The sequence below is a fragment of the Anopheles coluzzii genome, chromosome 2 (assembly GCF_943734685.1).
Source record: "Anopheles coluzzii chromosome 2, AcolN3, whole genome shotgun sequence".
Taxonomy (NCBI): domain Eukaryota; kingdom Metazoa; phylum Arthropoda; class Insecta; order Diptera; family Culicidae; genus Anopheles; species Anopheles coluzzii.
The window spans coordinates 101,264,938-101,278,052 of record NC_064670.1 but is presented as its reverse complement, the minus strand read 5'-3'; the positions used below and the strand labels follow the sequence as shown (position 1 = coordinate 101,278,052).

General features: G+C 48.8%; 1 protein-coding gene across 2 annotated transcripts; it reads right to left on the bottom strand.

Moving 5' to 3' along the window:
* Nucleotides 1-2,502: 2,502 nt before the first annotated feature.
* On the bottom strand, nt 2,503-12,951 carry LOC120949797 (potential E3 ubiquitin-protein ligase ariadne-2). 2 transcript variants are annotated; one of them, XM_040367315.2, is made up of 5 exons: nt 11,802-12,951; nt 4,319-5,148; nt 3,856-4,239; nt 3,493-3,756; nt 2,503-3,393 (listed from the first exon to the last, which is right to left on the bottom strand). In XM_040367315.2, the coding sequence occupies exons 1-5, from the start codon at nt 11,872-11,874 to the stop codon at nt 3,247-3,249; spliced, it is 1,698 nt and encodes a 565-aa protein (XP_040223249.2). In that variant the 5' UTR covers nt 11,875-12,951; the 3' UTR covers nt 2,503-3,246. The 2 variants fall into 2 exon arrangements, with proteins under 2 accessions (XP_040223249.2, XP_040223250.2); XM_040367316.2 differs by having other exon boundaries at nt 3,871-4,239; nt 11,802-12,950.
* Between the last annotated feature and the right edge of the window lie 164 nt (nt 12,952-13,115).

Sequence of the window (13,115 nt, the reverse complement as noted above, 5' to 3'; positions counted from 1 at the left end):
ACGTCCGCCTCCACCGCCGCCGCCTTCTCTGCCGAGGTCAAACCGCCTTGCCGGTTTTAGGAAGAGCTGGCCAGCTCAGGATAGACAGACTCCCCTCTGTCTATATCACCTCCTTCAGCTCCTCGTCGCTCATCCTGTTGATGCTGGCGATGTCGCTGCCGAAGTATTGCCATCCGAGCGCGGATATTCGCCCGGCGCTCCGACGTTCGTGGTGACGATGAAGGCGCAGATGGCTGTTCGCCACGCTGCTCCTCCCTTTGACTGTCTGCGTCCTTCTCGCTTCATTTCGTAGGTCATTCCGGGTACGCCGGACTGCTTCGGGGTCGAGCCGATTGGCGGGTTCCACCAGCATTGCCTGTGCGGCGAGAATGGCGCGTTCCTCGTCCCAGCAGCGTTGGAGTTCTGAGGTGATGCGCTTGGCGGCCTCGCACACGTTGCTCCATTTGGTGGGTGATTGAAGCATGTGCGCCTCCAACGTTTCTGGCAAAACTCCATCCAATAGCTCACTCCTCACCTCAGCAAAGCGAGGGCATTCGAACATTACATGTTCTACTCCCTCGACTACACCAGGGCAACGAGGGCAGGCCGGAGACGAGGTGAATCTCATTTTGTTCAGGTATTCGCGGAAAAATCCGTGTCCTGACAACAGCTGAGACAAATGAAACGTCACCTCTCCGTGATTCCGCAACTGCCAGGCTCCCACGTCCGGAATTACGCGGTGTGCCCACCTGACATATCTGCTGGCGTTGTCTGCTGCGGCGTCTGCGTCCCAAGTCGTCTGCCACTCTTCAATAGTCCGCTATCGCTCCTCTTTCCAGAGCTCGCTGCTACTTACACCGGTCCCGCGTCGGCTGTGAACTCGAGTGTCCTCCGCTACGGCTCTGCAGATTGGCACCAGTCCCGCGAGCAGCACGGCGGTCTCATATCTTACCGTCCGAAACGTTCGAGCCATGCGGATCGCTGCCTTTCGCTGCACGCGTCACGTGTGGACGCTCGAGTACAACATCCGCCAGCTGCGTCCCATCGACAGTTTCTGCACCAACATATGATGCAAAAGCTCTCTACTCTAACAAGCGTTGTCGCGAAAACTGAAGAGAGGAATGGTTAAAAATCAAAGGTAGATCTTAAAACATGTATTACACGCCATGGGGGAAATGCCGGAAATTATCTCGCTTAGTTTTTTTTCCAACAGTCTCCCCAAAAAAGTCCATTTTATTTAATGCAAACGTTAGCATCACCATTCCGAGAGCAGAGATGTCATCATATTAACCATCAAATGAAATTCTACATGCCCTGTGTGTTTTCTGTACTTTGTTTTATGCTTTTCATACTTCACATTTCCATTGTTTCCATTGTGACGACACGGCATTGGCGACACATATTACCGTTGTTTGCGTTCTTTGCATTCGATTCGTTTTCCTCGATGTTGCCCGATATCATTCCTAAACCAAACCATTCCGGCCATGGGGACGGCGGCAGTCGTGTGTCGTCAGCCGATGGGCCTTTTTTCTAGTTAGAAAATGTGTTCGTTTTTGCACGCGTAGCAGCAATTATCATATGCGCTATTAGTGGCTTTGCTTTTACGTGTAATGTATAGTAATATAGTCATCTTCTATCTACAGGGGTAAGTTTAGTGATTTCTCTCTGGACGATAGAGCACAAACACACACACACACACACACACACACACACACACACACACACACACACACACACACACACACACACACACACACACACACACACACACACACACACACACACACACACACACACACACACACACACACACACACACACACACACACACACACACACACACACACACACACACACACACACACACACACACACACACACACACACACACACACACACACACACACACACACACACACACACACACACACACACACACACACACACACACACACACACACACACTCTGGCAGAGGTATGTGTGAGGTCATTTACTAAGATTTGTTTGCTGCTGCTGCTGCTGCTGGGGTTGGCGTTGTAGCTAAGTTTAGTCTCCGCTTTAACGATTCCTTCCCGTATACTATATCAAACTAGCTCATTGCATACTACTAATCATCGGTGTGTCACAGAGGAAGAGGAGGAGTACGAGAGATAATCGAGGAAAGAATCAGTTTAGTTAGTCGCAGCCTGTGCTTTGCTGTTTGGTGGAGTATAGCATCGATGTGTTTGTGTGTGTGTGTGTGTGTGTGTGTGTGTGTGTGTGTGTGTGTGTGTGTGTGTGTGTGTGTGTGTGTGTGTGTGTGTGTGTGTGTGTGTGTGTGTGTGTGTGTGTGTGTGTGTGTGTGTGTGTGTGTGTGTGTGTGTGTGTGTGTGTGTGTGTGTGTGTGTGTGTGTGTGTGTGTGTGTGTGTGTGTGTGTGTGTGTGTGTGTGTGTTGTACGATATTATTCGACAAGGCGCAGATTTTAAAAGCCTGGGAAACAGTAATCCTATAAAAAAAGAGTAACAGAAACACACGCACACATAATTGTTGTCTTTTCGTATTTCGTGCGTGTGCCCTCTTGAGAGAAGAGAGATCTCGACCGTTCCCGGGGGGACAATACACGATTGCTGCCACGGATTGCTTCACGTATTGCTAATATTTCGCTTACTTTCGCTTCACTAAGATGATGTTTCCTTCCTGTGAACGATTTGTCGTGTGTGCATGTTGCTGTTCTTACCTCATTCTCTATAACGTTGTACCCTAACCGACGCTTAGCCGATGTAGTATAGTACTAAATACTAATTAGTTACGCTTTTCTACTGTCACTCCTACACACACACTCATGTGAGTATTGAAGAACTCATGTGAGTGTGTGTGTGCTTTGCCTCTCTCTCTATCTGATAGTAGCTTCTTTATGCGGGCGCCATCTGTCTTTACGGGCGCTTATGTTCAATTCCCTGCTCCTCATCACGCGTTACAACCATCCCCCACCCAAAAAGGAACTCGCTCGTAGAGGAAGGGCGTAGAGGTGGTTTGGTTTGTTACGCGTCCCTTACACGCTAAATGTACACATCGCTACCGTAATCGAGCAGTATTAATATTATAGCAGGTTGTTTTCTGTTTATATTAATCCGTAGCTTGTTGAGTTACTTAGAAAAAAATAGTATAATTGTAATTACTTTTACCCGCGCGCGTCGCTGTGCACCCTCCTCTCGTCGCTCGGTTCGGTGGTGGAAGAATTAAGAAGAATTGCTGGGCGAAACGGATGGGAAGGAGGAGGAGAAATTACGCCTCCGTGGGGAAGAAATCCTTCAGCAGCGTGGTGCGCCGCTTTTCCGCAATATCCATCTGGTTCTCCAGCTCGCCACGGTCGGTCGTTTCCGCCCGTTCCACCTTCCAGGAAAGGTTCTCAATTTCCGCCTCCAGTTGAGCCTAAAAGCAAGAGAGAGAGAGAGAGCGTCGTTTTTTTAATGACACTTTCTTCTGATTTTTTACCGTCTAACAACAACACCACACGCGCGCGCGCATTACCTGCTGATACTCGAACAGCTCCTTGCGCGACTCCATGTAGTACGCGTACGGGTAGGTGTACTGCAGCGTGTACCGACACTTGGCGAGCAGCGTGGCCGCATCGAACAGATGCTGCCAGTCGATCCAGGTGCCGAGGCCCTTCATTACCTTCTCGTTGATGCGGGCCCGCATCCGGTCGAGCGTCTGCTGCTCGAGCTGCAGCGACTTGGAGTGGTTTTCCCACCGCTCGTAGTAGTGCAGGTACTTCTTGAGCGCTTCCCGGGCCTGCAAATAGAACCGAAGCAACCAGCAAGAGCATGCGGGACATTATTAGCATACGCAAGAATCGTTTTTACAGGCGTAAGTAGTGTCCAAGGTGCATACATTCTCATTGCCTACCTGCGCGTGTACCGATTCGTGCGCAATGTTGGGGTTTTCCTTGTAGCGCGAACACTCGTAGTACTCGGACCCGTGCGCCTTCCAGTCGCCCAGGCACATCCAGCAGAAGTCGTGCTTGCAGTTAAAGCACTGCATATGATTGCAGCCCCCGTTCTTCTCGATGCAGATGTGACACTTGGGGCAGTCCTTCGTGTGCGCGCTGATGTAGTTGGCCGTTTCGCTATCGTCCGCACACTTCGTTAACCATTTGCGGATGATCTGGCAGTCGGTTGGGGCGTGATAGTCGGTACCGCACCGGAAACAGAACGCCGTCTTGCACATGCGGCAGACGGCCTTCTTCGGGCTAATGTCCTGGCTGCGTATAATTGTCTAAAAAGCAAGGGGAAAACATTGTTAATTGGTGAGCCGTGTGTCCAAAATCAAAAGCCTCAAAAGCCATCCGCTTTACCTGGCAGTTGGGACCGGGACAGAAGCGCAGCTCCGGATGGGACTTGACGTAGTCGGCGAACGTGAACTGCTGGTACTTGTCGCGCAGCATCGGCCGGTTCAGCAGCGTCAGCACGAGATCCTCCGGCACGCGCACGTCACACCGCTGCTCCATGCACTCGATCTGCGTCGAGATGCCCTGCCCGATCTGGATCTCGAAGTGCATCGCCCAGCAGTCGCGGCAGAAGGAGTGCTGGCAGGCAAGCGCATGGAACTTGTCGGTCGATTGCACCGTCACGCACACCGGACAGAGCTGCGTGCGGTAGCAGCAGGCCGTCGTGGCGGTGGTGGAGGAGATAGGATGAGCTTTACTACTACTGCTGCTGCTGCTGCTGCTTGTGCCCGGGATGGCAGAGTTGACCGAGCAGCTGGGGACGGATGCAAGGAACGAGCAGGTGGCAGTGCTACTACTACTACTGCTACTACTGCTGGAAGAGCTAACTGCTGCCGTTGCCACAGCCGCCGCCGAGGACGTGGATGGGACGGGTGATGACTGTTGGGGTGCGGGCGATGTTACCGCTGGTACTGACGGCGGGGCGGCCGCTTTGATGCGTGCGCTGACCAGCAGATTGGAGGCGTTGTTCCGGTACCGCTCGATCACTTCCGCCGTGTTCCAGCGCGTCTCGTGCAGCAGCACCTTGGCGAGCGAGGGCGTTATCTGTAGCTGCGTGCTGAGCTTCTCCACCGACTCGTTCAGCAGCTTCTCGACCTCCTCCACGTTCAGACACTCGTACACGAAGTACTCCGGATCGGTGCGCTTCGGGTCGATCTGTTCGATGTCACAATCTTCGCCTGGAAGTGGGAAGAAAAGGAATTAGAGTTCACCGAAAGTAAAACGACATGATAAGATATAGTGTTGAGAGATTCAGGATTCGGAAGATTCAATCCCTAGAAAGATTCGATCGGATCGGATCCCGTTTGTAGGATTTGAAGTCCTAGAAGATTCCATTGCGATTGGGATTTGACTGCGATTCAATTGGGATTTGGATTCGTTTGGGATTCGATTGGGATTCGTTTGGGATACTGGTTGGGGTTAGGATTGCGATTTGGTTTGGGATTGGGATGCATTTGGGATTCTGAATGGGATTCTGATTACGATTGGGATTCGAGGCTGTCCCCGAGATACGCTATTAATGGGGGTCGAGAGAAACCACGTATCTCTAATTTCGGAAGTTGAATCACGCAGTTTTCAGTCAACATATAGCAAATGTTCGTTTAATGAGAAGTTAATTAATAATAATTTAATTTGGGGATTCGAAAAGAGTGCCTGTGATAACACAGAAGTCGGATAAAAAAAGACCAGCTACAACATTTAAAAGATTGACGGGCAGAAGTTCGGGCAAGATATGAACTCAGAACGAGTGTGTTTACATACCGTGCTGTTAGTGATTAGACTATTCAATCAACATCCAGTCTGAGCGATTAGAGAGGAACAGGTTCGTCCATCACTCTGCTGGAGTTGCTCAATCATGTGAATAACGATTAGAAACAGCGTTTTACCTTCCTTTTCCATTCTTTCAATGCCACAACGAGCCATATTGCTAAATTTCCCTTTCCAAAAAACAGCGACGTTTTCCATAGCTCAGTTTGAATATTAGAAGAAGAAAAAACCGATTATCTCTGCTCGTTGAATATGTCGTTGACATGGAGCTCTCCTTGCCCCCGCGTGTGTCGCGCGTGTCAAGATGAGTTTCTAATCAACAACGAAGGATGATTGACCCATTCGAAAGAATATCGATTTCGCCCCGTTGCCGCGAATGCGAAATGCGCGTCCGGTTTATAAGTCTGAAGGTGGACAAGAAACTATGATTTCATAATCTAAAAATCGAAAGAAAAAAAACCAGTTAAACGAGGGGAGTGGGAAGCAACGTCGTCCATCGTCCACAGCGCCAAAAGAAACGTTTACCGGGGATTACCGGATCCTCTAAGCAAGCGTGTGTGTGTGTGTGTGTGTGTTTGTGCAGTTGGCAAATGGAAGTTTGCCGCTTGCAGATATTGGAGCAGAATCTAGGGCAAAGACGATTATTTGCAGTAAGGCTGCTGCAGTATTATGATTGATGAATGATTTGTGTTGGCCTTGCGCGGCCTCCGAGTAGTAGTAGTAGTGGGAGCTTCGGAAGACCCAATTTGCGGAAAAAATGTAAACCATTTAATCGAATCCAACCAATAAAGGGATGGCGGGCAAGCCGATCGTGTTTGCCTGATAAGCAAGCAGGGCGGCAATGAAGAGGGAAGAACGGTACGACTGTTACATGCTGTGCACTGTTTGCGTAATTTGCGTATTGCGCAAGAGAGCTTTGATGATTTTGACCTTTCTGGCGGAGGGGGTCGGTAATCGGATTTTGTCCTCTTCTCTATCCTATTGGATTCTAATGTTCGCGCTAGTAGAGTAGGAGCGTGGCGTTATTTATTTTTATAGACAAAAGTGCTGGACAAAGAAAGTACGGGCAGTACCCAACCCTTTTTTTTGTGGCCTTGGAACACACACAAGTAGAGAATGTCATCCTTTCAATGGGTGGTGGAGTAGGAGCTGTAGTGTGGAAGCCCTGAGAGAGAAAAGGCAAAAGGCTTAGAAATTGATTGCCATTTGCTACAAAAGCTTCCTCCGCCCGATTGGCGCACACACCCTGCGTTTGTGCTGGTAATGTCGCGTAATGTGCCACACGTACGTCCCGCGCTATATTTATATCGTAGTAGTGTAGCGCACTGGTCAGAGTCAGAAGCTTTGCGCTTAGGAGGCTTTGGAAAGATGCGGGACGGGGAAAAGCATCATAAATTATGTGACATGTGTTGTGTGTGTGTGGTGTACGTGTACCCCACCACCGCCTTGACAACACTTAGAGACCTGAACACACAACCGCAGCAGTCGCAGTAGGCGGCGGCCCCGCAGTACTTTCGACTGCCGAAGGAATGTCCACTGTACTGCTGCAGTTTGCCCATTTGTGGTGAGAACGGTTGTGTACAGCACCAGCACACACCAACCGTGTATATGAGGGTAGAGTGTGAATTTGTGCGGCTTCCGAAACTTCTTGACGCGTTATGGTGGTGGCCGGTTCCGATGCGGTAACCACACACACAAACGGGAGTGACCACCACAACCCAACCCAAAGCTGAAGTGGATAAAGCGATGATGAGCGTTGCAAGCAAAGTAGTACTCTTTTTCATGCTTTTCGGTCATTTTAGTTCGATCACTGGACTTGGAATTTCTTGGTAGCTGGACGAAATTTAAAACTAAACCTTTTCCATCTCACCTCCTAAAAAAAAACGGTCCTCTTACGCACCCCCTTGACCTTTGCTAAGGTATGGACCGGTTTGCAGGTGGCCGAGCGATGGGGGTGAGCAAATTCGCAAAAATCGGTTTTTATGCGTCTTCAACTTCAAACATTGTGCGATCGAATGATTGAGCTTGAATATAACAATTTCTGCCGTAACCAAACCATTTTCAGTGGAAATTTTTGGTGCAGAAAATCTCTCCTACACCCACGTTCTTCAACTCTATTTCAAGCGGGTTTTCAAGTAACAAAAACATAAAGCAATCATCAACTAGAAACTCCTCTGAAACACCCCACCAAAGGATATTACTGGGGTCATGCTGAATTCGGTTATCGCGTTATTGTTATCGAAGACTTATTTATGTATTAAAAGAAACAGATGGAGGGGGGGGGGGGTGTTCTTGCTTTCGAGAAGGACAGGGAGAGCATCAACATGTTTTCCATCGAATTTCGACGCGAGTTAATGAGAAATGTTTTGCAGATAGAAACTTGATACGAAAAGGTGTTGGTGGTGGGCCAATTCTTTGCGAAGCCATAAATAGTATTCGGCTGTAATTGCATTTGTATACGTTTCTTGACTCGGTGGAAAATTTCGTCCCTAGACGGTCTGCCTATTCGAGATTATTCGCGATGAACGTCGAAATCATCGGTTATGAGGTGGAGTTCATGTTTCATTTTTTGTTAATAATTCGGAAATATAGCAAGAAAAAGAGCTTTTAGATGCTTCAATATAAGGCTCTTGTCTTCTTTGTATTAGTTTCTTATCTTAAACAAGATTTATTATCGATTAATCTAACGGATAATTCGTTCTTTTTATCTACGATATATTCAGGGGCCGGTCTGATGGTACAGTCGTCAACTCGTACGACTTAACAACATGCCCGTCATGGGTTCAAGTCCCGAATAGACCGTGCCCATACGGCAGGACTGACTATCCTGCTATGGTAACAATAAGTCACTGAAAGCCAAGCTCACTTAACTTGTGGGTACTTGGCAGGCCTTGCCCGACAGCGGTTGTTGAGCCAAAGAAGAAGATATTCAGTACAGCTTTTAGTGTCTTATCTTATCAGGCTTGTGTCTAATCCAAACAAAAGGAAATCATCAACAACAACGATGACAACGGTACAGTGAACACATTCAACTTTCACTGCTCTTTCTCTCGATGGACAAAACAGCATAAGACCTTGACAGAAGTGCGTTGTGCATCTTCAGTATGCCTGCAATCTCCTTGCTCCTTGGTCCAGGGGGTTGTCTCGCTACAATCAACGAAAGCAACCCGCAAAGAGAGACAAACTGTTGTCGTCGCTCTTTTATGGGTCCAAAAGCCGCGGATCGCCAAAAAAAAAAAAACAACCAAGCCTCCCCCCGTTTGGGGACAAGAAGAAGGGTTGTTTCGCGCGTTCACCTTGACAAGGTCTAGGTTTTTTCGGCGAGCCCACTACTAATGACCCCCTACCCCAAGCCAAGTGTTCTCTCCAAAAAGAGCCGTCCACTCCACTGGCGACGTCACGCACGCAGCAGCACCACCACCGTGCGCGAAAAGAGTTTGGACCCGGCATTTTGCGTGTCAGCAGTCTGTCTCTCTTTTGGAAGCATCTGTCCCTTTCACTTTCCACTCCGCTATACAATGTGTGGTCGATCATCGTCTCGTCTGTGAGCATAGCGCAAAAAGAGCAATCGCAGCAGGCGCTTTGGTGTAGCAGCATCAGCCCGTCGTCGTCGTCGTCGTCTGGTGACCTCCCGCAGTTCAATGATTTCACGACCAACAGCATGCACAAGGCGACCGACCGACCGCATGGTTGTGGTACGTACGTGCGCGAGGACAAATACCCCACGACGACGACGATTCCGTTCCATTCGCGCCCACCACACCACTGTTTGAGAGACTGTTGTGTAGGGCATTGGGCTCTGTCTCTCGCTCGAGTTTGATCTTGATGATGTGTTTTCGTGTTTAAAAAGAGCGTGTGTACAAGAAGCGTTCTTATCGTAGTAGAGGCAGAATGGGGGCAGAAGCAAAAAAGAACCACCAACACTTTATACTTACGATGTTTACGATGTGTTGCCGGTCATAACGCATGATCATACGCACAACCAGCAGCGAACAACACGGAAAATGCCACTCTTACGTGCTAAGCCGACGAAAAGCGTTTTGTGTTGAAATTGATTCTTTCTTTTTTTAGGTTTAAACAATTATAAGATACATACAGGGTTTTTCAGGGATTCTCATTCCTTGACTCTTTCCTATTGGAAGTGAACTTCATAGGGTGGAAATTGGACTGTATGGCATCCTGTTAGGACATGTGTCTGGGAAATTCCTATAAGATTTGTCCAACAGAGGTGCCTTAGAGCCCAATTCCCATTACATTAAGTTCATGACACACAAAAAAGAGTGAATGAAGTGTGAACTCCTGAAAACCCCTGTAAAACTTTGCTCTACAGGAAGGGTGACATACGCAAAGAAGGTTCTAATGTTAAATGTAAACGCTTCCACGTGCTGCTGCTGCTGCTGGTTCGCCCAATGGAGAAGGAGGTTCAATGTTAGCAATGTTCACGGTCAACAACCACACGGTGTTGTACACCGGTGAGCGTGACATTGCTGCTTCCAACCAGATTAGTTTTAGTTGCCGCTGGCAGTAAATGATGTACATTTTGCATTAGATTGTTTACATGCGATCGTTAATTAGAATTAAAGCACATACGGTAGCGATTGATTTTGCTGTTTCCTTGAGGGCAATAATTATACAACTCGTGCCCTCGTTTGACACGCCTTGCGCCTTGCATCAAGGAAGTAAATCGCCATAAAAGAGCCGCTTTTCTATACTTTCCAGGTGGTTTCAGCAGTGGAACGAGTGCGTTTTTGTCGTTCTTATCTTTAAAACCCCATCATAAAGGTTGCTTTTAACGATTTAATTTAGCATTAGGAGCCAAAAAGAAACCCACCTAATGTGGGAACACAACCCGAAACACAACCTTTCCTATTGTTCGGTGGGCAAATTTGCTTGCCTCGCTCTTCATACAGCGCGAAACGTGGTATTTTTACCCCTTTCCGTTTCTGCTCGCTATTATTTCCAAAACGGCCTTCAAAATCATGTAAATTAAGAATTTATTACAGCTCGCTATTAATAGCTGTGTGGGGCGACTCGACGAAACTTTGGTTCGAAACAGTCACCACCAAGGAGTGCTCCCCGGGCACGTGTAGCGAGCGCGACACACGCGATTTTTCATTCTCATACCAAGCGCGCATCACCATCATCATCGCCGCATTAAACATTGAAATTCACCGGCGGCCTGGACCGAAATATGCCGTGTACTACTACGCTGTGCCATTGACCTCCCCGAGGGCCATCCAGCGTGTCAGAGTAGTCTGTGCCGCTGACGGTACGGAACCAACCGTTGCTGCAGCGCGGCTACTCCCATTAACATAGTCGGCCTCGCTGTTTGGAACAGTTCGCTGCGCATTCAATGATTCTCTGCCGCGCAATGTACATGATACCACCAACACCTGCTGATGATGATTATGATGATGATGATGATGAAGCACGGCAGAAAAAGGCTTTCGGGTTTGGTGGGTGAGATAACAACGACGCGGTACGCGCATCACCCAAACGTTTCCGAGTGCGCATCAAACCAGGACGTACGCGCAAGCACGCAGCACTAACAGAGGGGAAGTGTGCACCTAGACGGCAACTAGCAACCGTAACGATCGCGCACCATCAACCCCCGTGTGGTGGCGTGGTTGTTACTATATTGGAGCATATATAAGGCGATATAGCAGCAAAAGCGAGGAAGAAGTGAAACCATCGCGCACCGCGAGAAGCGCAAGAAGGGCATTATTGTACCTCGTGCTGCTGCCCGGCAATAGATGCTTCTTGATGGGGCTAAAAAGACGTTCATTACTATATGCGATCTAGATCCGGCATGGTGCTGGTGTGGAACGGTACCGCAGCAAATGGGGGAAGAACACTCCTTCTTCATGGAGCGACGAAGAGCATCATCGTTCGCTCGTTCGTTAGCCTCTTTTTTTTTGGTCGACATTCGTACGGCAAAAGCCCAGTCAACCGGAACCGGAAGCAAAAAGGCACCAACCTCCACGGGTGGAATCGTAGAGGCTTGGGAGTGGAGGGAGGGAGAAAATGTCTTAGAATGGATATTACTTTGCCCGCGTGCACGTACCTGAGTTGTAGTAATCCTCAAACTCGTAATCATTGTCGGACGAATATTCCATGTCCGATTCCTGGTCCGCCATGGCTGGGGCCTTGTTTTGGGAGGGGGCTGGTGCGTTTTCGCTCGCTTTTAGGGGATGATTGTAGTAGGCTGGACGCGGTGCAGGGATACACACGCTTTGCTATGCACAGGCAGGTGGTTCTTTCTTTCTTGCTGCTGCTACCACTGGGCCAGTGTAACTGCAGCAAGTCATGAAAAATCACCTTCACTTTCGTGGGTGCGAAATTTTCCCAGGGTTACCCCACGACGCCCCTGGCACACACATACGTACACAAACACGATTGCTTGCACACACCACGCGCAATTGTTGCTAATTTTTGCACACGCTCGCTACTACGGCTGGCCGTAATTTGTGGTAAATGGAAGGCAACGATTTGAGCGATTTTCACAGGTGCCACCACCGGACAAGCCGACCTCACCACACAACGTTCCCAAAGCACCCGACCACCACCACCGTTTTTGGTGCAATTTTTCGTGATCAACACGCACACACACGCACACCTTTCAGTCACAGAACCACTTTGCGGATTCGGACGCGCAATAGGAGAAACACTCGCTCACGATCGGAAGCGTTTGGTTTTTTTTTTTTGTTTCTTGTTTCGAGGTTGGCAGAAGGAAAGCGTCAAACTAGTTTAGCGGATTGCTTTTCGCTTGCCGTAGCATAACACAGGAAGCATAAACATCCCTGATACACCACGGCACACACAGCAGCGGATGACAAAGCGAACGGAGACGCAAGGCAGCAAAGAAGAGCCAAACCACACCAAACGAATGAAATGGACGGGGGGGATGATGTCGATGAGACAGACTCCGATCAGAAGTAATTTGCTTTCTGCTTTTTTCCCCCCACTGAATGTCGCGCACTGGCACTGGGGGGTCGTTGTTTAAAGCCACTGCAGCTGTGTTGACCGTGCTGGAGCGTTCTACCACAGTCGATAGTTGAAGCAATCGCTGGGAAAGCGGAACTTTATGGCTACGGCTAAGGAAAAAAGGGTAGGAATTTTCCGCGGACAGCGAGACGAGACGTTTCGACTTCTTGGACTGCAACAACACACCAAACAAACACACGCATACGCTTTGCAGTGTGATTATGGGCAGGTGGCACGGAGCGAACGGTTAGCTCATTGCGTGCACCTGTCAGCCATTTGACATGCCACCGTTGGCAGTGACAGAAGGAAGTATTGTTTTGGGAGCGGAGTTTTGGTTGAAATTCTTTGCAATTTTTCGAAAAATCTCATAAATAATGGAATAATTCAATTTTAA